The sequence below is a fragment of the Epargyreus clarus genome, unplaced genomic scaffold (genome assembly GCF_041222505.1).
Source record: "Epargyreus clarus isolate Ecla_fem2 unplaced genomic scaffold, WU_Ecla_fem_2.2 ptg000023l, whole genome shotgun sequence".
NCBI classification, from domain to species: Eukaryota; Metazoa; Arthropoda; class Insecta; order Lepidoptera; family Hesperiidae; genus Epargyreus; species Epargyreus clarus.
In genome coordinates, this window is record NW_027332230.1 from 7,814,124 (window position 1) to 7,840,563 (window position 26,440).

Sequence of the window (26,440 nt, forward strand, 5' to 3'; positions counted from 1 at the left end):
TGTGGGAGTAGTCAATTTTGTCTACTTTGTTCTATCAGGACGGTGACAGATGATTGAAAACGCATTTGTGAAATGATCAGGATTCTACGTATGTAATTAAACGTATATTAATTAACATTTCGATTGGCTTAATCTATGATTGAAACAAAACGCCTGTTAATAAGGTGGCGGCAACTAAATTGTATTATAACAAGCAAAGGACCAAATTGGAATTCATCACGTCAAAGTGTGGGCTGCTATAAGACAAATAAATGTAACGGTTGATCCTCACTAATTGAACTATAGAGAGCTTTAGCACTTACTAATTACGTAAATTATCTTAATTCCCGGAGCCAGAAGACTATGTACAATATACAAGAAGACCGGAATAATACTGCTCCTCGCATAGGTACTGGAGAGGTAATTGCAAGCAATCTAGACACTAGTTGCATACTAAAAATATCTAGATCCGGTCTAGCCCAGTGAGATTTATTACCACGGTGCACGAATACATGCAAGATAAGTGTGCTTTAGTAATTTTTAGGTTATTTATAGCTGTTATTCTATGAATGTAAGTGGTCTTATGACTTTGGGAGGCCTGAAACAGATATTCTACAATGCTCCACAAATGTTATAGGTCATTAAAAGTTAGTAGGCCTTAGAGACATGTCAAATATGCAAAAATCCATTTTAGTATCCAGTTAATAAATAGGTAGCTATATTTGTAGGAGTTATTATTGTCATGAATATAAATTAAAGTCCGAATGAATGATTAATTCGGTACAATAAAGTATATTAATTAGAAAACGATTCCTACCTGAATTAAATTATTTTCTATGTATCTTGGAAATAATATTAGTAAATTTTGAAGATTTCAAAACAACATTTCAACAGAACTGTAATTCTATAACATCATTTGAGTGTTTCATTTATAAATATTTGCCTTTTTTCAAACTTTGTCGTATAAAGTGTAGTATTGTTTTACATGTGAGTCATAATTCTGCTGTTGCCTTATTTACCTCAACGGTTGTGGAGGCGGAGGCCTCGAAAGTTTGCGATTAATTTAAAGAAGTTAAACTACAGAGACTATATCTTACTTTTTGCTTGTTAGCTTGTTTAAACAGAATCAAGAGTTTTTTCTAAGTAACTGCTTAATCCAAAGTTTATACAAACTTATGGTATTACAAAAATATTTAGAGGTACAAGTTGCCAATATTGTCAATCTATATTTTTATTGTTAAGTCTAGTCATCGATATACTACTATAAAATGTCATTGAGTCTAGTATTATAAAATAGATACTTACGTAATAATTAATATATTGTGAAATGCGGAAGCTACAATCAAAACTTGTTTATGCTGATTTCTGCTGTAAAACTAATGGCAAAACGTATTCATATTATGATAATATGGAATCAGCATGCAATTTATATGTTTATTTGTGGAATATTGTTTTAACAAAAGTTGTAAAAGAAAGTGCAATAAATTCATAATAGCCGAATCGACTAGGAAGAGGAACGGACACGCGATGACGACATTACCAACTTCAGCGCGTCTCGTAACCAACGCGACTGGTTTTGGCGGGAAGCGCCCACGCGACATCTACTATACCTCTATACAGTGAAGCAGAGAGCAGACAAGTAACAAACAAATAGCCAAGCATTCGACCGCAGTGCTCCGCGACGACCGAGCGCCGCGCTAGCCGACGACAGCCACGGCTGATCGAAAATTCGCGATTTACTCACACCTCATGTAAATACATGTAACGTTACCCGGAAAACTATCTCAAAAGTAACTTTCTACTAATTGAACATCAACACGACAGATGAGAAGTGTCGCCAGAGTCGATAAACATACAAAAGTAACATAAGGTAAGTGTTTATATAAAACCAAGCTAATATTTTTTACTATTTATTCAAATGTTGAATTAATAATAACCTTCAAATACTGAGATTATTTATTACTTATCATTATGGTAAATAACTATTTTGTAACATAAATATATTGTTAATTTTAATAAATACATTAATGATCGTAATCGTTCGCAACTATGTGAAGTATTGATAAATCTTAGTTAAGAGTATATTTTTACTGTAAAATAGGAACAATACCTGTACATTAGTACAGTTCATGCAAATACAGACACATGTATGTATTTTTATTGTGTTAAGCTTACATTTGAATATGATCTCACCTATGTCAATTCACAAGCAATCTAGTGCGTATCTATTCGTAGCACTGTTTCCTAGAAAAATACTCTATTCTCTTTCGTGTATTCCCGTACGCTAATTTAATCTATAGTGCTTCATGCACTATCGATTAATGCGCGATATATTTTTAATCTTTACTTATAGTCACTTAATAATCTTTATAAACCTAGGTATGCCACTTAAGGCACTTCACCGTCCTACAAATCTGAAGTGAAAATGTATATGTAAATATTAATCAAAATATACAAAGATATATGAAAAGCTGTATATCAAAATTTAGCTATTTAAGTAAATTTGTTTGAGTGTATGACACGGATGTTGTATGGTACAGAACTGCAATACTTTTATTCTAAAAACGGTGCTATGTAAAAGGACTCTTGTTTTTTATTAGGATGCAGGATGTAAAAATTAAATAGACTAATGCAATTTTCCCTTGTTTCGACCCGAATGGATCTTTATAATGGATTTTAGTGGATATAGCGAAAATGGTTAGCTTTATCAGAGCATAAGGTACCTATAGGAGCTGTGGCTTTATTAAAATCATTCATCCTATTCATAGCGAAATTACGTAACATTCTTTGTACATAAATCTAAATATCTCCGCTAAACACAACCAATTTGTTTTTTTTTTTTTTATAATATAAGAGTAGCAGACGAGCATGCAGTCCACCTGATGGTAAATGGCTACTGCCGCCCATGGACATCTGTAATCAACCCCAGATAGGATTAGATATTTCTACCTGAGGTCAGCCACAGATGCGCCGCTACCCCTGAGTACTAACCTGGAATGCCTCGGAAAAGTCTGTCTCCCTTACCACACCCTTCAAACCGGAACACAGCATCGTCTAATTGCTGTTATTAGGTACAAATACGCGTGGCGGTGGTGCCGCCGGAGTCGAACCACAAAGAGTTTTACCACCTACAAAATTATATAGGTATATATATCTTATTATATAGGTAGCTACGCATGCTATGTATATTTATAATATAAATATTTAGTTTTACGGACCGATTTTTTGTCCTTGGTTGACTTTTTGGATAAGAATAAAATAACATCTCGCATATAATTAATTGCATGTTTAATCACATTGTTTATATGTTATTCCCCACATGTAGGTACCTAATGTAACCAGGCGTTTTCGGAAATGAAATTTATAAACGCTGAGGTCATTATGACGTTACTGATGATACATTAATGTTAACGTAAGACAAGGCTTAATGCTATACATGACGAGCTTTTGCCCGCGGCTTCGCTCGCGTTACGAAGTAATATTTTCATCCCCTATTTTATCCCCTTGGGGGAAGAATTGATCAAAATCCTTTCTTAGCGTATGCCTACGTAATAACATCTACCTGCATGCCAAATTTCAGCCCGATCCGTCCAGTTGTTTTGGGCTGTGCGTTGATAGATCACTATGTCAGTCAGTCACCTTTGAGTTATATATATTTAGATATAGGTATGAGTTAGGTAAAATATAATATTATTTGATGGATGTGGTAAGGGAGAGACACCTACACATGACATTCCTAATTAGTCTTCAGGGGAGCAATGCATACGTGTCCAACTTCAGGTAGACCTCTATTCGATTTAGACCAGCGAAGGCCTTAGTAATAGGGTCTAGTTTTTGTGTACGGATCCCTAAAAATACCCTATATTGGGAGGTTGTCCTTTTGGGAATTTTCTTTTTGGGAAGTGGTCCTCTTAGGAATTGTCCTTCTAGAAAGTTGTCTTTTTGGGAATTGTAGTTTTGAGCACAAGTCTATATGAGTCTAAAGGTTCTAATCCTATCTGGGGTTGATTAAAGATGTTCATGGGCGGCAGTAGCCACTTAGCATCAGGTGGACTGCATGCTCGTCTGCTACCTATATGCACACCTATATTAAAAAAATGTATTTGAAATATTCTCATAAATATAGGCAATGTGCACCACTCTTTAAAAAGATCTACCTACTAAGAATCATTAGCACCTCATCGCCACGTTAATTTCATACACCGTTGTTAAACGGGTATTTTGCATTGCATATGCGTTGTGTACACTGCATATATTCATATAATGTTTGGAGGTTAATGTTTACATTGTTTCAAGTAGCATACATTAGCTTTGTTTCACCCAAGTTATCAATTTACAGCCTACTAGATTTAGCTCGCAGAATTGATAATGAAAATAACTGAAATCATTGATTTACATTGAATGGTAAATAATATATTCATTGCTTGGTGTTATGATATTTTTAATTGAGAGAATTTGAATTATGAATAAGATCGATTTTCGGTCCATTTTGAAATATCTTTATGTTTATCTTATTGAGTGTATGTTTGACGATTCAATAAGGGATCGCTAAAAACAGAACTTCGGGATACTTTAAATGAAAATATTATGTGTATTAACAACAGTGTTAAGTGCTGCTGTGTTTTGGTTTGAAGGAACTCGTAAGAGGGTGATACTTTTCCGAGGTGTTCCAATTTAATCCTCAGATGTAGCCAAGCTCGACCTTAGGGGTTATCTGGGGTTGATTTTATAGATGTCCATGGGCGGCAATTGCCACTTCCCACTTTACTATTCAAAAAAACGTATCGACATAACAGGAATATAATCTATTTTCTAAATTCAAAAGTAGGTTCCACCTCTACAAATGTTAGTAATACAAACGTATTTCCTTACACTAGGTAAGCAATGACTAGACAGACTGACAAGTAGATACACACACGGCACACGGTGCTATTAATACACAAGTGCGAAGCCTAGGGTACACGTAAACCAGTATCAGGTTACCATACTTATAATTATACGAACAAGAAATTATGATCAGCTTCAAGCGTTTGCGCATTAATGACGTAATGACTGCTTGTCAACCATGTCCCCAATATTCTTGATCAATTTACATAAGGTACCTATTTGCGCACAAAAGGACACATAGCAAAAGTCATCCATTCTGACCAATTACTGTCCTAAGGGTAGGCTCGAGATTCCCTTCGGTGTGATGGTTTAGTTTAGTCCATAGTCTACAATGCTGCCCAAGTATGTATTGATAAACTTCACATGCCTTCGAGATTTTAAGGACCGTTTATGCGTGTAGATTTTCACGTGATGTTTTCTTTCGCCGTAAAAGTAAGTGGAAGTGACACAACCTTTGACTTTGGAGGTACAACAATCATACCTATTGCTATTAAAACAAAAGCGCTTAAGCGCTGCTGTGTTACGCGTTGAAGGGTGCGGTAAGGAAGACTTTAATCCAAGGTATTCCATCTTAGTTTTCAGAGGCAGTAACTAGGTATCTGTGGCCAACCTCAGCTAGGAATGTAATCTGATCTGCGGCTACTAGCCACTTATTCGTCTGTTGCTCCCATATTTAAAAAAATGCGCACAATGCACAAATATCAGTAATCGACGTTTTCATACCTATTCCGGGCATGGTACTCCGACTGAAGGATTTAGTACAGAAGGGTTAAGGAGACGATGGTCTAGTGGGGATTGGTAGACTTCATACGTCTTAGATAACTTTTTTCAAGAATTTTCAGGTGTGTAGGTTTCCCCAAGAAGGTTTCTCTCACCTTTAAAGCAAGAGATAATTACTTTTAATATGCACATCACTTTGAAAAACCAGAAGTGCGTTCCTGGGATTCGAAACTTGGACTCCCAGATAGTATAAAATGAAATAATAATTATAAATTAGTGCTCACACAGGAATTCTGTGTGAGGGAGATAATTAGAATGAAACAAAGTCAAATTAATTATTCTTGTTATCTCAATTGAGTATTATGTGATGCGTGTTGATGCACAAACAGTAAAACACAAAATTTAAAAAAAACACGCCAAAATTTTTCGTATTAATATTTTAAATAAAAAAACTTATAAATTCTTAATACGTATCGATTATGCTTATACATAAAATGTAATATTTATATATTTATTACATTATCTAAGTATGTCATTTACATAAAGTTAACGGTTATAGGTATGCTAAAGCAGTTATACAGAATTGTATTTGCAGCTATTTAATAGCCATTAAAATATATTGAAGATTAGTAGATATCTCAACTAATGTATAATATTAAACAAATTGTTCGGAGTTTCAATGTAGGTATAGATAAAAATAATAGTGTCGGCAGTATTCAACTGGGCAAATTGATATTAGCCGTAATATTAACCACAATAATTTATAAATATCACAATAACTGTTTTGTTTGTTTACTGAAACCACCGATAGTACGTGTTAGTATCCACGTATACATATAACCATGATGCAAACAAAAACGTGACTCAATTGTAGGGTGTCACGGAGAGACGGCGACGGGGGTCGTGGTTAGGTTGTGGTCATGTATTGGAAGGTCGTAATGATTAAAATTATAAAGTAAAATATAAAGAAATTAAATTCATGCAACTTTTAACAGTAATTGCTCGCAAAAAGATTATAATATAGGAGTAGCAGACGAGCATACAGTCCACCTGATGGTAAGTGGCTACTGCCGCCCATGGACATCTGTAATCAACCCCAGATAGGATTAGATATTCCCACCTGAGGTCGGCCACAGATGCGCCGCTACTCCTGAGGACTAAGCTGGAACGCCTCGGAAAAGTATGTCTCCCTTACCACACCCTTCAAACCAGAACACAGCAGCGCTTAACACTGTTGTCATTAGGTAGAAATAGATATATAAATATAACGATATAGGTATGTACGGTATAGGTATGTATTAAGACAGAATGGTTGTCTCAAGAGTAAAAATACGATGTTTTACATGATCGTAGTAGAAAATGAACATGCAGTCTACCTGATGGATAGTAACCACTGCTGCTCATATAGGTGTAGTCAACTATAACTATATGAAACAGGTTCTGACGGAAACCTAGGACACATGTGTTTTTTTTTTTTATAATATATGAGTAGCGGACGGGCTTGCAGTCCACCTGATGGTAAGTGGCTACTGCCTCCCATGGACATCTGTAATCAACCCCTGATAGGATTAGATATTCCCACCTGAAAAGTCACACCCAAAGGGAGACACCCTTACCACACCCTTCAAACCGGAACACAGCAGCGCTTAACACTGCTGTTATTAGGTAGAAATAGGTGTGGCGGTGGTGCCGCCGGAGTCGAACCACAAAGGGTTCTACCACCTTCTGCTTCTATGGTCTAAAATGGTTACCACATAAGTCAAACAACACCCAACCCTTCCACCGTAACGCAAAACTGCTCCATACTCCATGCTCCATAGAAATAGTTTGGCGGTTGAACCATAGTGGCTCTACCACCTTCCAAATATATCGCTTTAAATGACTTATTATTATGAATCACATTTTAATCATAGTGTTTAGTTATAAGTGTTTATTTATATAAAGTATACTTTACTAGTGAAGAATGTATATGATTCTATCAAGTTCTTCCGTCAGCTATATAAAGATAATCGTCTGCAATAGACCATATAGAGTTGTCATTATTTATTTATGCGAATAAAATTACATTTTCCGATACAAAGACTAGACAGATCCTTATCGCCAAGTCCTATAAATGAGACACAGTAGCATATATTATGACCACTGTTTAATCGTTCTAAGCCAGGCGTCGGCAACCTTTTGAGTCGGAAAAGTCAATAATTACAATTTACAAAATTTCAAAAAGCGACAAGATTAATTCTCGCTATCAATAAATATGTAGTCCTTGGAGAAATATTTTTTTACACAAAAAAGATCTAATCATTTTATTCACAAGAAAGATTTATTCTTACATAAGCAGTGTTCACAACAAATTAGATACATGGTAATATTAGATAATCATTTTTTTTAATAAAAAAATTAAACAATTTAACATTTACTTACTACATAACTTTTACTTCAATAACAAATAATAAAGCAAACAAATTAAATGATCAACAAAGCCATGGCTTTGTATGGTTATTCAAAACGAAAATTTAGAGTTTACTAAAATATGTAATTTGTATGAACGATTTTTTTTTTATAAATTGAATCATATTTGCCGATGGAACTAAAGAGTCGCAGCTTCACATCGAAAGAGTCCATGTGGCTTGCGAGCCTCAGGTTGCCGATCCCTGGTCTAAGTGCTTATAAAGGTTAAAGAAGACATTTTATTAATTGCCCTCCCAACGGGTTATCGATAAACGAATAGCAGATTAATTGAGGACGTACCTATCTTCTTGTCACGAGTCATAAGTTAAAAATAGGAACGGTAATGGCGTGGTTATTCCAAGGAGTTATATTGTATTTTTGCAAGATTTTGTAAGACATACAGAAAATGTAGTTGATCGTTGCGATGCTTCCACATAAACTTTTTAATATTGAGTTTTGAAAATTGAAAAACTATTTTATATTAAATTTATACTATATATTTTGACACTATGTATCTTTTTATATATCTGTTTATTTTCCGCCAACGTTACTTTCGTTATTTCTACCAAATGTCCAAAATAATTTGTAGTTAAACCGTGCCTTTTTATATCGCGATAATTAAATTAGGTACTTTAATTAAGTTGTTTTTGTTTTTTTACATATTATCATCTGCATTTTATATCTTGTATTGGAAAAATAAACATATATTCATTTTAATATACCTAAGTATAATAAGGAGAATAACAGGAGTTATCAACTTATCACTTGTTTTCAACTGTAAAGAAAATAACTCCGGGCAATCCCAGATTGTGGAGATTCTGTCAATACCACATATCATTTCGTCAGACTGGTAAATTTTCGCCTTTATTCTTCTAATTCTGTGGGAATCCTAGTGTCCATTAAATGATACATTTTGTTTTTTTTTATTGTTTAACCTAACGATTAGGCAGACGTGCTACCTGATGAAAGTAGTCAACGCCGCCTATGGACATTTGCTACACCCGAGGAATGCATCGCCGGTTTTGTATTAGAGTTCTTTTTGCACCTTTTTTGTAGAGCCACTAAACACTAGATACACTAAAGGGATACCATAGTTTTTCAATAAGACGTTTTAAAATTATGCTTAAGTTAACTTGGCTACTTATTATATTGTATAAGTATGCCATGCAGTCAGCCTTTACTATCGTAATTAGCGATTATCGCCAATACACGTCTGTAAGTAACCTAACATAAAGTTGCAGTCCTACCTAAGGTTGCTAGGGTCTTAGTTGGAACCCGTTTAAATGCCTCTTCCTTACCACAGTCTTCAGATCAAAGCACAGAGGAGTTTAACACTGCTGTTTTTAGATCCAAATAGGTAGCGGTGGTGCCATAAACCATGTATAAAAAATCCGCGTTTCTACTTTCACAATCAAATATAGAGCCTCCTTTTTATGGGCATGATAGAAAAGTTATAAGCAGAAGTTTGCGTAGGTATGTGTTCGAATTCGAAGGATACAAAACGATGAAACGAATAGCCCAAATACGATTTTATTCATTTTTCACGATGACAGCGACTCGTACAACCTGGCACTGAATTGGCTTTCTTTCAGACGGCACGTCGGGTTTTCTTTTTGTAACAAAATTATGTACCTATGCTGTAGCATTTATGATAGGAAAATATAGATACCTACTATTCGATAAATGCGGCTATGTTTTAGTTTGTTGATCATTCTTGAAGGTGGTAGAAGACTGTCGTGACATACTTATCTGAGGCATCCCAACTTAGTCCTCAGTGTAACGCATTTGTGGCCGACCTGAGGAAGGACTGCAATCTGGAGTTGAATATAGATATCCATAGCAAGCAGTCACCACTTACTGTATGGTAGTTTGTAACTTCAATATTATAAAACATATGAACAGGCATAAGTTATGTAGTATTATCTTATATATAAAATTCTCGTGTCACAATGTTAGTTACCGTACTCCTCCAAAACGGCTTTACCGATTTTCACCAAATTTTATATGCATATTCAGTAGGTCTGAGAATCGGCTATTATCTATTTCATACCCCTAAGTGATAAGGGTTGTTCACCTTTAACATTTTTTTATTTATATGGCAACACATCGTTTGCCGGGTCAGCTAGTAGAACATAAGAAAGACAGGATTTCAACGGAAATGATTTCTAGACTTTATGCCCGCTTACTACTTGCATTATTTAAAATAATTTCCGAAGCTTTGCAGTCGCTGACGTAATATTTATAATAAGAAAACTTAACAGGCATTAAATATGCTGTTTAAATGTCGGGGATTACAATGGATACATTATAAAAGTTGTTTGAGATTTTTTTTGGTCACGCATGTCTGACAGGTAAAGGCCATTTCAAGCATATAACTGTATTTTCATAATAAATTATCTATACATAGATGTAACGCCATATATGAGGTACGTAAAAATACTTACCTCACTTATAGTCAGGGAAAAGAAAATAGGTATGTTTAGATTAAGTTTTAGTTTCGCCTAAATCAGTCCAGGAGTTTCTAAAATTGGTTATATTTATTTATTCATTTATTTGGCAATCCAACAGCGTTACACTTATCGAAAATAGAAGAATACAATTTGTTGCTTATAATATGGCCAAAAATGCATTACACTAAATAATAACTATGAGAAATATTGAAAATATTTTTACTATATGTTTGAAGAAGCAGACGAGCATGCGGTCCACCTGATGGTAAGTAGGAACTGCCGTCCATAGACACATGTAATCAATTCCAAACAGAACAGACGTTCTACGAAAGATCAATCACAAATCCACTTGTAAGAGCTAAGATGGTTGCCTTATACGTAAGTTAACTGTGTTCCTAAGATTCATAAACATTGCTATCATCATAAAACGCAATACGTAATAAGAGATCTCGTATAGGTATAAGCGGTCTAATAAATCAGTTCCGTCATATAACTTGTATGGATGTGGGCGATGTATGAAGGCGACTCGATAAACGTGTGGGCTAGGAACAGGTTCTGTCTTTAATATAAATAAATCATTCAGTTTACTTCTCGTGATCTGTAAAATGAGTTTATTGTCTTTCCTTATCAAAAGGTTTAAGAGATATATATCAGAGATTTAGGTACATATCGCGCGGTAGTCCACAGAAGTAGTAATGCTTATATTATTACTAGCTGACCCGGCAAACGTTGTGTTGCCCATATAAATAAAAACATGTTAAGGGTGAACAATTCTATCACTAAGGGGTATGAAAAATAGATAGTAGCCGATTCTCAAACCTACTGAATATGCATATAAAATTAGGTGAAATTCGGTAAAGCCGTTTCGGAGGAGTACCGTAACTAACATTGTGACACGAGAATTTTATATATAAGATGATCGGCTTCAGGTAGAACACGTTCCATATTGAGATCGCCACAAATGTGCATGAGCAGCAAGACTACTTACCATCAGATGACCTGCAAGCTCCTTTGCGAATTTAATATAGTCAAAACAGAGTGAGAGTTGAGCGTAACTTGTAATAAAAATAACTTTAAAATCATCAAGTTATTGATAAAATTAATGTTTGCGATATATTTTTTTTTACGATTTTATGAAACAGTGCAAAATTTATAAACCAAGTTAGCGGTCATCCTTGATAGAATGGAGTTTGATTTTGTTTATGACATCAATGCCTCAAAATGTAATATTTGGTGTATTAATTTATTTAAATGTTATACAGTTTAAAAGGTGAACTTAATAATTTACCGTTTACCTGCGATTAATAATAAAAAATTTAATATAAAACTCGTTTGCATGACACTATTCAAAAATAGTTTTAATTAATTAATTCAGAGTTAAGAGTGGTCCCAGAATTTACCTGTCACATTAAAACCCGGAATAAATACGTAATCACGATAAAAAAGAAAATCTTTAGTAGGTTAGTAGCAAGTACAGTCAATGCAATGTTTGAAATATAAGGAAAAACAACTTTCTATGTTTCTATGTTACATATGTTAGGAATAACAACGTCTAACGTGTGGGAGCTTATTGCGAATCAATTAATTCCTTTAATGCAAAAACACTCATAAATATTATTTTCTATCCGTTGTTATAAAGTACTAAAGTAAGTTACAGTATCAAGGTAATTAAATGTTGATTTATTTCTTATTTAAACGGCCACATGCTGTTATTTAAGACATACTATATAATTTTTATACAATATTGAATTTTACCAAATTAATGTTTCGTTATTTATTTTTGAATATTTTTAGAGTAAGGAGAAATCATGAAAGCACTGTCGTTTGACTCCAAGATGTTTGAGGCCTGAATGAGTTTATAAAATCTTTAATTTTAGTACTGCAGATAATGTTTAAGTGAAAATAAATACGCAATGTAAATAGTGTAGTTCCAAAGATACATCTATTTACAACTATTTACAAATAGAGTGATACAAGTGTTACTTACACAAACAGAATTTTTGAAATTACAGAATGATGAGTTATCTTTGTTAACGAATATGGCATTGTAAGGATGAATAGTGACACACAACACAATACATACATACATATATTGTTTGTATTAGTGTACACACATACATGACAGTTTGTTCCTTACTTGGCTTTATGGCAGACTCTTTAAGCGAAGAGAAAAAACGTAAGTTATGTAAATGGTCATGAAATATATTTCCTTAGCTGCTTCCGAAGTAGAGTTCTTCGAATCTAATGTAGTTCCGGTGCCCTTTTAATATAACCAATTTTTTATAATGTTTAATATACGGCGAAGCAAAAAGTAGAGTTATTTAAGTAGAGGTTTGTCTTAAAAGAATCATTAGAATGAATAACACTTTCGGCTTATAAATACCTATTACGAGTTTAAGACGTATATAATATGTATAGTTTTAAACATTGTAAATTTTCGCCAGTACAAGGTATCGTAAACTCACTGGTCATAAATCATTCAAACAATAAAAGCCGAGTTTCGCACGAAACAAAACTTAAACAACATTTACATTTTGTGAGTTTCCTAAAAATTCTAGACATGCACTGAATGTTTCTTTCACGAACTCGTTTTGAGGTAAAATTCACATATTTCTTTCTTCAATTTATCATTCATAAAAGCATTCTTTAGCGTTATTGAAGGTACGACGTCAGAGGTACAAGGTAACTGCAAGGTAAAGTATTTCGTATAAAGTAGAAGCTCTAAAGCTTCTACTTTATATTAGTAGAAGATCCGAAGCTAAGTCGAACTGGACCGAGCTGATAATAGAATGAAACTCATTTTATAACGAAATTAGTACATTGGGTAATACATTAAAAATGGGTTTGCTAAAAAAATCCTGGACAGGATAATTTTTTTTTTTTTTTGAAAAATTAATTTTCATTTTGCAGACAACCCTATATCAACGTGTTCACAATAAAACAGCGCTTCTACTGATATAAAATTTTATCTATTATCATCATGAGTGAAAGTAGTTGCCAGCGAAATACCTGTTTATACCTGACAACCCAGTAGTTCGTCCACGTAAATAATAGGCAACCCAAAGCCTGCACATTCTGTATGTTTTTAACATTCACTCAGAATAGAATTTTCTTATTATCTTGATGTTGCAAAATTTAATTTTCAATTAAATTTTAATTTTTCAAAAAATAATTAAAATTATCCTGTCCAGGATTTTTTTAGCAAACCCATTTTTAATGTATTACCCAATGTACTAATTTCATTATAAAATGAGTTTCATTCTATTACCAGCTCGGTCCAGTTCGATTTAGCTTCGGATCTTAGACCATATGAAATACAACAATTAGCAAAATTGGTAATATAAATGTTCGTAATGCGCACCTATGCTATACATATGTATAGTAGAGATAGATATATCTATACCTACCTACTATGTAAATCGATAGAATCTTGATAGGGTTCAATAATTTGTTGAAGAGGTCAAATTTTGTTTTTTGTGAGTATGATGACAAAAAGTCTCCGTCGTAATTTTGTTCCATAAATAACAAAGATTATAATTTTAATTACCATAAATAACACGTAGGTTCCATACGCTGCCAGCTATATAATTATAAAAGAAATTATAGGTTTTATTCGCAATCTTTGTGTACCTTACAAACTTGACACAAACGTCATTTAGAAGTAAATTTTTATTATTTTCATTATCGCATTATATTGGTTTACTAAGATTTTTCTAACATTTCCATCATTTAATATAAAAATTGTGTTTTCTAATATCTTCTGTATGCCTATTCATAGTCTTTTTGAGAATATTTTAATATTATGATTTCTACGAAATCTTTAAATGCAACGATGGCTGCTGCTAGATCGGTAATATTCAATTTTTAATTGAAACATAAATCAAAAACCTAATCTTAGTTGTTCCTTTAGCGATCTTAAGTGCGATCACTACGCCAATCCTTTTTCTGTAGGATAGCGTCTCTGTTTTGATTTGAAGGTTGTAACAAGGTAAAAATACTTACATCAGTCGTTCCCTATTAGTCTTCAAAGTCAGCAGTATGTCTTTTGATTGACTGACGTTTCCAGACCTATTTGGCATTAGTTACATTCATACGCAGCAGGTAGCGTTTAATAAAAATGAATATTGTTATATTAAACAATAAGGTTAGGGTTTTGAAGGTGGTAGAACTGTCTGTGGTTCAACTGCAGCAGCACTGTCGCAATATCTATTTCTGCCTAATAACAGCAGTGTTAATCGCCACTTACCATCATATGGACTGCATGCCGTCTGCTACTCCTATATTTAAAGAAATATATATTTCTGGAGCTAGTCCAATGATGTCGCAAAAAAAAATTCAATAAAAAAAATCTATTTTTATTATTATGTGCAGATCATTCGTACCGAGTCTTCAGTGACCAAGAGAACATATCCTTGTGAGGGGCCAATGGGCGTTCGTCAGAACCCGTGGAATCCGACCAAGCGACGTGGACCCATTGCCGCTGAAGCCGCCAGCCCTGGACCCGCTGTCGTTTCTTTGCCGTCACTAATAGGTAAGTCCTCTTTACGTAATATATCAATGGCGGAAGAACTAGTATGGTTCGACGAGGGCAATACCAAAGCCACAACTATTTTTAGTATGAGCAGTTTTTGTATTTTCGATGTAAGGACGTGGATGCTGGCTGACTTAATATGAGTCGACCATCTTACTCCTCACAACTGGCAAAATATTTGTTATCCAGTTCAGGTAGAAATGGTAGAATCTCTGTTCTACACGGTGTTTTACATATCCTTGGAGAGCAGCTCTTATTTTGCACGCTCGCTTGCTACAAAAATAAAGTAGTTAATCATGTACACATTTACATAAATGTAAAAATTAAAAAAAACAACGCAAACGAAAAATACCTGAGCACGACTCGTATCTCGAACTCGTTGGCATTAAATAAATAAATGCACATGTTTATTTATATCGTTTTATTATCACAAGGTACTCTAACTGGTTCCGTAATTTTAAACCACTTCTCAAGAACGGCAGAGAAACCGCGATTGGATAAGAAAAACATTTTGTAACAACTGTTTCATATTCATTGTATTAACACTGTTTATAAAAAAAATTCGCGTATCATTAACATTTGATGATAAACGTATGACATCCTCGTTTAATATTGGTAACCGAATGTAAATACTGTTTTCACCCCTATCAGTTTCGGCAGTACAGTTCTCTTTCTGCAACATAGCTAATTCATTTTCATCATAATAGCACTGTTTATAACAAAAAAATTCGTATCCTTAACATTTGATGATAAACGTGTGACACCTTCGTTTAATATTGGTAACTGAATGTTAATACTGTTAACACCCTTATGAGTTTCGGCAGTACAGTTCTCGTTCTGCAACACAGCTAATTCATTTTCATCGTAATAGCACTGTTAAATAAAAAAAAATTCGTATCCCTAACATTTGATGATAAACGTATGACTCCTTCGTTTAATATTGGTAACCGAATGTGTAAACAACACACCTATCAGTTTCGGCAGTACAGTTCTCGTTCTACAACGCAGCTGTTTCATTTTCATTGTAATAGCACTGTTTATAACAAAAATTTGCGTATCCTTAAAATTTGATGATAAACGTATGACTCCTTCGTTTAATATTGGTAACCGAATGTGTAAACAACACACCTATCAGTTTCGGCAGTACAGTTCGCGTTCTCTCGTGGTCGCGGTGACATCATCCGGAGGTTGTATTGTGAGATTATCGCTTGTTCTGCAAATATCGACCTTGCCCGTGTTCATACACAACGTGACATCATTTCGTTAATGTTGTTCGTCAAATAACATTGTTAACGCAAGTTTTTTTGCTGCCAGACGAAATTATCGACGTTCGTCGAACTTGTTTTTGTAGCGTTTCATATGAGTTTCTTATTTCTATAGCCGTAGGCCGTAGCCGACGTAGCCGTGTTCATTATAAAAACTGTCGCGCGACTAAGTGTTCGTGTTGTGGTTCTTCTAGATAGCAATAAATTAAGCTATATTTGGCGACTATCTGGAGCGGCCGTGGGCGCAAACATTGACCCTGGGCAAGGTGAGCGCGGACTGCGCGTGAAACACATAAATCGAGCCTAATACTGCTATTACTGCTGAGAGACGAGTTACGAGATCACGACCAAGATGTCATCTCGGACAATTGGTCTACAATTGCACTCTGCAGTATCGCTCTAGTTATCAATTTTATAACTATTTTTAGAGATGACTCTTTTGCCATTTGACGATATCAATGTTATTGATTAATAGCTCACGCTTAAAGTGTTCAAGTGGGGACTATTATTGTGAATTGTCAGTAAGGAGTGTTATGGCGTTGCAGGTAAACCTCCACAGGAGTCTCGCAAACCTCGCGCACCTGCGTTCACGTTTGGACAGAAGTTGGATCCCGCGGGGAAGGACAAAGCCGGTCCTGGTCCAGCTACCTACAACACAGAAGGAATGACGGCAAAGGGTAAGCTATTATTTAAACATTAAGATAACTAAGTGTTTAATACATTAGGATTGATAACCGCACCCAAGTTATATCGTATAGCGATCAGTCAAGCGTAGACAATAACAGCTGCAATCATAAACATTGCGCAAATGGATCACTTGGTCATCTCCAGTAAATTGCCGTTAATGTTTAGTAAACTGGTCTTTAAAGGCAATTCAGACCAAATTGCCTTTACAGTCCCGCCTACGAACCTGGCATCATCTTCAACTGTTCTGTTATTAGCTTGTTTCTGCGTAAAAGTGGTCTGATAGACATATTTGGTTTGAGGTTAGTATAAAATAAATCGAGCCTATACAATTTTGAAATAAGGAAAATAGGAATAATTTATTTCGTGACTTGCAAATTTGTATCGCTTTATAATTTGAAAACTTTAATTATCCAACTTTGTAGAAAGCATAACTTCGAAGGTAAACTAATACTGGGGCAATAAATTATGTCACCGTTGTTTGGGTAATACGCTTATAACGGTAACTGGGTCATGACTTCATGGCTGCAGTTAGATTTGCATAAACAATGCCGTCTGCAATGTATTTCCTTGTAAAATGACGACGTTTTTTGGTTATTGAAATACTGGGAATTCTATGAAAATTATTTCAGCAATTTCATACATTGCTGAATAAATTGCTGGCCTCTTTGTAGGGTACATTCGTGAAAACTATATCCGAACCTACGAGTTCTTGTCACGCAAAGCCAGCCGAGAATTTTTAATACAAGGAAAGGGGAAAAATTACTAAAGCGTTATTGTAAAGCCAACTATTGTTAAAAAATGTAATGACAAAGCGTGCCAACTTAAATTTCTAATAGAATAGGAGAATTTTTTTTCTTACTTCTTATTTATAACCGAACTGAGATTAAACTTTCTGTCACACAAACTTTTTTCGGTATAATCGTAAATCTAAAAAAATCTTATGGATGTTCAAATTACTTAATATTGTGTTTCTATGTATAAAAATATTGTGCCCAATTAAGAACTTCCGACATTTAAGAGGCGAGTGGTTGTACAACTTAAAAGCAAGTATGGCAAATATTACAATAAGTAGACATTAAGAGAAGAGCTTTAGTGAATGAATGAAAATCGCCGACCCACATTCGTACGTGTCCAATAAACCGCATTAAGTTGGCCATCATTAAACGGTGGCATTGGATCGTGGCGGTTCTCGCTAAGTACTTACTTTTCTGAATGCATTTGTTCGATGTCGCCAAATAAGTCCGTATAACCGAAGGTGATCGACGCGGTGAGTCAACCGCTCGTGTGGGTGCCCCGGCTTGGACCCTAAGTGGCAAATACGAACGAAACTGCGCCTCAGTCGCACATCTACTCGAATCAAGTACATACTCCATACGGTACAAATAAACCGGATTATTGGAAAACGTTTTGTTGAGACAGTTTAATATTATACAGTTGTTTGCTGATAATTTTGTGTTCTCTTCGAAATATAGGCTTCTGCCGGACTCTTAAGGTGAATATTTTTATGTAGTTTTTTATTGTAGAGAAGCTTGTTAACATATTTAGATCAACTTTGTGAAGAAAATGTTTATACTCGACCTATAAGTATATAAAAAACAATATGTATTAAAAAACACAAATGTCGAAACATCATATAGATATCACATATATTTTTTACATTACGTATTATTTGAGGCTGAATATTTTTAAATAATATTTTAAAATGTACAAAACCTAAATAAAAAGTCAATTTGTGTGTATTCCTATTTTAAATAATTTACGGATTTTATATTCGACTGAATCCAATGAGTGGATGTTATAAAAATAGATTGCTTATCGGGATGATATACCTACATTATATTAATCTCGCGAATATTCTCAAGTTGTTGTCAAGGTACCTTCGAAACTTATTTATCTGGTTGAATTCTCACAACAACTTTATTTTTGTTCCTATCAATGTATTAAACACACTTTATTGCATTGGAATTACCAATTGGATTTATTATTGCATTGTTTTTATCCTTAAGTATTTTTCGAGGCCAATTTATTTCTGCGAGAATTAGCAAAACAAGCATAAGTAGGTACTAATTATCAACACATAACTCATTTAATTGTGACCCAGTTATAGCCTACTAGTTTGAATCTCGGTCTCTCAGCCTGGAGGTCCGAGGTTCGAAACGCATACCATCTTGCAAAATTATTATTATGCCTGGTAATGTATAATGTTACTTACTTTACAGTAAAGTAAAACGTGAGGATACGTACACTGCGTGTTTAAAAAAAATCCTAAAGGTTTTTCATGTCTACCAATTCGTATATGACCAACGTGGTTGACAATGCTCTAATCTCTTTGAACGGAAACCCGTGCCTAACAGTGGTATAGTAATGGTTGACGACGACCGGATACAACAGAATTTTTGTTTCTGTCGATTAGATTTCAAGTGATTCTAAATTGCCTTTTACAAACTAAATGTTTACCATACGGCAGGACGAGCTGTGGGTCCGGCGGCGTCCTTACACGGGCGTTGGCCTCCGCTGCGAGTGGCTCCCACTCCAGCGCCTTGCGATTACGAGCCCAGCAAGGCGGCCCGAGCGGTCCTCGATCATGCACCAGCGTTCTCTATAGGTCTCCGTGTCAGCCCACCTCAACCGGGCATTAACACGCCAGGTGCTACTTGGATCAGATCATCCTGCATTTTAGAGTTGCCTTATCACATGTCGCAATTTTTGTTCGCTTCACCTGATGATATGGAAATGAATCGCTTTTGATTCATCTTTGCATGTTTATTGCAATTTATCGCCTCATTTAGCTTCTGTATTGTCTTTCGATTGGATTTGATTTGTTCAGTTATGTTATAAATATCGTATTAGATTCGCTCATACCATTTCTTCGGAACGTCTATTCCGTTATTTGCATTGTTACATTTTTGTTTTGTCTCATTATTAGAATTTGTTAGTTGCATAATTATTTTTTTGTTTTGTTTTATCCATATTTGTATTGTAGCGCTTTGTTTCTTTTTCGTTTTTAATTCAATCAGTTTCAGGTTTTAGCTAAGCATAATTATTCATCCCACGGATTTTGCCATTTGTTTGATCATTGTTGTTCTCTATATTAGTTCAAAACAAGTCTCATGCACGGTGATTCAAATACATATTTGTCATTCATTATATTCGTAGTTATTATGTATTTATGAGTACTTTGCCTTGAACTGAAATGAATATTTAATGTACATAGTCATTAAGTTATGGTCATAGAACCGGAGACACCACCGTCACTCCTATTTCTGACTGACAACAGAAAAGTTAAGCGCTCCTGTGCTATGAAACACATGTACAAAGCCTTTCAACTGTAGTCAACTTATAATGAGTATACTTTGATCTTTTCTGGGGTTGATACATATACCTATGTGTCCAATTGTCCATGGACGTCATTAGCCACTTTCCATTTGGACATACTCACAAGCCTGTGTAGCACTGTAGCACTTAACATACAATTTTGGTTTAACATTTCAGCCCCAAATATATACTCCATGCCACCGGTTCTCGGAGAGGCACGAGAGGGAAGTAAACGAGCCGCGCCAGCGTTCAGCATCACTGGTCGTGGCAAAACAATTGAATCGAAGACTCCCATGCCTGGTCCGGGGACATACACCACGGATAAAGCTGCCGGCGTTTTATCGAAACGACCTCCTGCTTACACCATGGCGCCAAGAAGAGAGCTGAGGCACCCCTCAGCAGCCGTGCCGGGTCCAGGAGTGTACTGTCCTGAAAAGGTATTCAAATGTCATTATTCTATTGAATGCTAATCGAATGTGCACTTAAATTACACTTTGTGATCATTTAATTGTAGATAATAATTAATATGCCTTTAACGATTAATTTTCTTTTTCTAACTAAAGCAATAGAAACAACTTCATGATCTTATTCCTTTCTAAAACAACTAATACGAGTAACGTTATAAATAACTTCGTTTTAATATTAATCAAGGTACTGAATGTCGTCATCCAGAAATAAATTCATATGTCATGCATTAACATTGGAGTGGGTAACAGGTGTGCGTGACACTGCCATGGGCGCCTGCGCACACGTTCGGCATCAGGCACTCACCGTACGCCGGCCAGTCCGTGTACTACCCGGCACCGGAGGGAATCGCAGTCTAACCTCATCCGTCTGTAGCTTATAACTTGCAATAAACTGAATCTAGCTTTAACAATATCATTCATTTCGCTTGCTTGAATCCTTCTAATAAATTTAATCATAATAAATACTTTTAAGATTATATAGTACACAGTGAGTGGATAACTTCACTCGTTAACGGCTTTTTACAAAACTTGCATGCATCCTTAACCAGGGAAAATTTAATGGTAATCTTTAAAATATTATAATAATTAGTTTTCAAGTTTAACAATAAATTATGTAGTTCATTAAAGAATTTGACGTTATTGTTTGTTGGATATTATCATCTTGTATAATAGCAGAACTAATCGCCGCATTTTTTAAATTTTCAGGCTGACACAATTCTCCGGGAAAAGTCTCCTAAGTACAGCCTTTCCAGCAAAACGAAAATTGAAAAATTTGAGCAAGTGCCGGCTCCTAATGCATACAGCCCAGAAAAAGCGGACAGGTTATTACGGGAAAAGTCACCAGCTTTTTCATTCAGAACTAAATCGGAGATTGTGAAAGTCCATCATGCACCCGCTCCTAATGTATACTCGCCAGAAAAATCTCTTCATTCATTAAAGAATGGTCCTAAGTATACTCTAGCAGGAAAAGGAGCGGCTGAAAAACTCGAAGTTACGCCGGCGCCTAACTCGTATAAGCCCGAAAAAGCTGACAAAATTTTACATGGAAGTTCGCCAGCCTATTCGATTCGTTCTAAAGAAATTGTAGAGAAAATCGAACAGACGCCTGCGCCAAATGTGTATGCTCCGGAAAAGTCGATGCATATGTTAAACGGTGGGCCAAAGTATACTATGTCGCGTAAAGTGACAACTACAAAGGTAATAGATACACCAGGTCCTAACCAGTACTGCCCTGAAAAGGCTGATAAGATTTTACACGAAAGCACACCGGCTTATACTTTCAGGATTAAAGAACAACAAGTGATTAGAAGCGAATCACCGGGTCCAAATGTCTATGCTCCAGAGAAATCGATGCACATGCTTGATAGTACTCCTAAATTTTCTATGAGTGGAAAAGGTCCCGCGAGCAAAATTCCAGATACACCAGGTCCTAATGTGTACTCCCCAGACAAAGCTGATAAAATATTACATGAAGCTTCGCCAGCGTATTCTTTTAGAATAAAAGATCATGTTCACAAGATTGACAATACTCCTGCACCAAACGTTTATGCCCCAGAAAAGTCTATACACGCTCTAGATCATTCACCAAGATTTACAATTGCGGGTAAGGGGCAGTCCCCGAAACCTAATAATGTGCCAGCGCCTAATACATACAATCCTGATAAAGCAGACAAGCTACTTCACGATTCTTCCCCAGCTTATACTTTTAGGCCTAAAACCCCAATGGATAAAATAAATGACACTCCAGGGCCCAATGTATATGATCCTCATTTACTTGATGGGGCACCAAAATTTAGTATGTATGGAAGAGGACCTGACGCTAAACCTTCTGATACTCCTGGACCCAACGTTTATGATCCTCATCTATTAGATGGAACCCCAAAGTATACAATGTCTGGTAAAGGGCCATCCGAAAAACCATCTGATGTTCCAGCGCCTAATGCGTATGATCCTCGTTTACTTGATAATACCCCCAAGTTTACGCTTGCTGGCAGAGGTCACGATCAAAAATTGCCAGACACTCCAGGACCTGCTAAATATGATCCACATTTACCTAGCAGTTCACCAAGATATACTATATCGGGTAAAGGTTGTGAGGGAAAAATTTCTGATGCACCTGCTCCGAATGCGTATGATCCTCACTTGCCTCTTAACGCTCCCAGATACACAATATCTGGAAAGGGCAGTGACATAAAAGTTCCTGATGTACCCGCACCAAACGCATATAATCCAAATATTTTAGAGGGAAGTCCAAAATACACGATAGCTGGAAAAGGCCAACCTGATAAAATTATAAATAATCCGGCTCCGAATGCCTACAATCCAGAAAAAGCAAATAAAATGTTATTTGATAGCTCTCCAGCATATACGTTTAGCGAACGACATCCAGATTTAAAACATTTGAATACTCCCGCACCAAATGCTTATGATCCCAATTTAATCGATGGAGCCCCAAAATATACTTTTGGAGTAAAAGGACCGGCGGAGAAACTATCAAATAATCCTGCTCCAAATTGTTATAATCCTGAAAAAGGAGAAAAAGTTTTGCACGAGTCGTCACCTGCCTTTACTTTTAGACCTAAAATAGATCCTGGCAAAATATTTGAAACTCCAGCACCCAATGCCTATAGCCCTGACAAAGCTGATAAAATTCTACTTGACAATGCACCAAGGTATTCTTTTAGAATAAAAACAAATCCTAACAAGCCAGATGATGTACCTGCACCTAACATCTATAATCCAGATAAGGCTGATAAACTGTTGATGAATAGTTCCCCGCAATACACATTCCGGATTAAACCAGATTCTCTTCAAGTTCTTAACACCCCAGGTAACATTTAATATTATTTATTACCAATTTAATGTAATGTAGCGATTGTGGATTAAAAATTAACTTAATATGTGTCTTTACAGCTCCAAATTCCTACACAATTCCGAGTCAAGTAAAGACCCCTCTATACACAATTTCTGGCAGACATAAAGATCCTATTGATGAGCGCCTGAAAGTTCCAGCTCCTGGAACTTACAATCCGGAGAAAGGATACAAATTTGTACTAACATATTCTCCACAATACACTTTTGGAGTAAAAATTCATACAGACAAGTATGCTGAATCTCCCGGTAAGAAAATATATTTTTGTCAGCACGTAGTAGGTAACTTCCCGGTTAAACCCATACATTGTGACTTTCAAATTGTATTAAAATGCCTTTCAAATTGTATGAAAATATTGTATTGGGAACATTTTTAAGACTTATGTGATATTTTCATCATTTCAGCTCCGAACAAGTACCGTATTCCATCTGTACTGGACAGTCCAGTATACACGATGTCCGGACGACACAAGGTCCCAGTGGACGACCGAGTGCGAGTACCAGCGCCTGGCACCTACTCACCGGAAAAGGTAATAGCACTATAAGTCGTCATATAAACGATACTCATTATAATGATTGAACTTGACTTTTCGTAATATACTCATAATCTATAAGATAATAAGTTATAAATGTATTTCTAATGACGTCTCATTTTTGGCATCGCCAGTGACTGTCTCTGCCATGAATTATTGATTGGTCATTATCTCGGTACCTAGTAAAAATAAGTTGTACACAAAAAATATAACTGTATATAATTAAAAATGTTATTCAACACAATTTTCTTGACACTTCATATTATTTACAGGTGCAAATAAACAAGACTCCACAGATAACGTTTGGAATTAAGCATTCGCCGTTGCTTGGACAGCTTAAGCCAATTGAACCTCTTAGGCCTGTGGAAAAAGACACGACACAAGAAATCAGGCACAACGCCGACGTAAGCCAAAACAAATATACGTCTGTACAAAACTCACACACTGAGATCAGAAGGTACAATGGAGACGTTAATGATGATATTAATGTTGATTATATTCAGAACAACGGCTCCAATACTGATATTAGTGATGCTCAGACGCGTACTCATGTCACGCAAGTCAGAACTCAAAATGAAATAAGGAGTACTACAGTTACACCTGAACCAGTTCAAGAGAGGCTGACTCAAGAGATCGTTTGGGTTCCCGAACAAACACCCCGTCGTGGCTCCTACACTATTGACAAACCTAACGACTCAGGATTCGTTGAAAGATATCAACACAGTGAGGTGATTCCTGTAGAGAACGGTGTTATGAGAGTAGCTGGCAGTGGCGAAAGGGGTGCTTCTCATACTGAGCAAAACAGTAGCGAGGTAATACAGAGAGACGGTTATGTACAGAACGTAAATAAGCATGTGAGTAACGACAAAATGCACGAACAGAGCCAGAAGGCCTCCGAGCAAGTTCACGTGGACAAGAACGTTCAGCACCTTCCCGACGGAGGATATTCTACAACTACTACAACAACGACAGTACGGAAAGTGGGGAAAGCAGCTAAGACCGCCAACGCAACCACGTCGGTTATCAGAACAAACGCAGTTGTGACGTCACGCGATATCGGCGCTAAGTAACACACTAAATTTTAACCGCCATTCAGCCAGATTATTTTTCTGATTTAATGCATTTGGCGCTTTTGAATTCCTAATTTATAATCAATTAACAAGACGATTTAATCGGATACTTTTAATACTACGTTTAATTACTTATCTATTAATGTATTTGTCGAATGTTGCATGTTAGTTATTTATTTTTTATTTATACCGCTTCTTGATAGTGAAGTACTTGATACAAAAGAAGTAACACCATTAACGTTATAATGATTATATTAAATATTACTTATGTAATAAAGTGTCTATTTTTTGTCTACATTACTGTTTTATTGTATTACAATTTCCTTTAACTTCATTATATGGATAACTCGGGATAGCAAATGGGCCTGATATACTGATTTGTTATATTACAGGTGTAGCGAATGGGCATTCTGTCTAGCTTATGTTAAGTGGCAACTGACGTCTACGACTATCTATAATTAATCTGAAGGTGGTAGAACCCTTTGTGGTTCGACTCAGGCGGCACCACCGCCACACCTATTTCTACCTAATAACAGCAGTGTTAGGCGCTGCTGTGTTCCGGTTTGAAGGGTGTGGTAAGGGAGACAAACTTTTCCGAGGCGTTCCAGCTAATTCCTCAGGGGTACCGGCGTATCTGTGGCCGACCTCAGGTAGGAATATCCAATCCCTGGGGTGGATTACAGATGTCCATGGGCGGCAGTAGCCACTTACCATCAGGTGGACTGCATGCTCGTCTGCTACTCTTATATTATAAAAAAAAAACAATCTCAGATAGGATTGGCATCTTACTTGAGTTCGGCTGCAGATGTATTGCTGCTATTCCTGAGGACTAAGTTAGAACGCCTCTTATGTCTTTCCTTATTCCTTTTAACCCCGAGTCCAGAATACATCAGCGCTTAACACTATACTTATTAGATAGAAATAGGAGCCTCCCAAGGCGAGACCCGAAGGGTTTTCAGGGATCACAGCGAATGTGTAGCGCAGAATTCAAAATTTTCTAATCGTACATCTGATTGATTTCAGATGACCATAGGTGACATGAGCATTTAGTTATGCTCATTATTTATTTTGTTATGCTTACATATGTGTTAAGTAAGTGGAGTATCTTCTCGTCCAAAATTCCTCAGTGCCTGAAGTCGAAATTATTCGAGCAATGTGTGTTGCCAGTGATGACCTACGGCGCCGAAACGTGGTCCTTTACTGTAGGCCTAGTTCGA

General features: G+C 35.9%; 1 protein-coding gene across 6 annotated transcripts; it reads left to right on the plus strand.

Moving 5' to 3' along the window:
- The first annotated feature begins 1,623 nt into the window (after positions 1-1,623).
- Positions 1,624-25,518, plus strand: LOC140751904 (uncharacterized). 6 transcript variants are annotated; one of them, XM_073086010.1, is made up of 9 exons: positions 1,624-1,849; positions 14,856-15,015; positions 16,826-16,957; positions 19,435-19,614; positions 20,460-20,719; positions 21,455-23,579; positions 23,663-23,869; positions 24,026-24,150; positions 24,426-25,518. In XM_073086010.1, the coding sequence occupies exons 2-9, from the start codon at positions 14,910-14,912 to the stop codon at positions 25,221-25,223; spliced, it is 3,933 nt and encodes a 1,310-aa protein (XP_072942111.1). In that variant the 5' UTR covers positions 1,624-1,849; positions 14,856-14,909; the 3' UTR covers positions 25,224-25,518. The 6 variants fall into 6 exon arrangements, with proteins under 6 accessions (XP_072942111.1, XP_072942110.1, XP_072942112.1 ...); XM_073086009.1 differs by lacking the exon at positions 1,624-1,849 and adding an exon at positions 14,117-14,334; XM_073086011.1 differs by lacking the exons at positions 1,624-1,849; positions 19,435-19,614 and adding an exon at positions 14,118-14,334.
- The last annotated feature ends 922 nt before the right edge of the window (positions 25,519-26,440 follow it).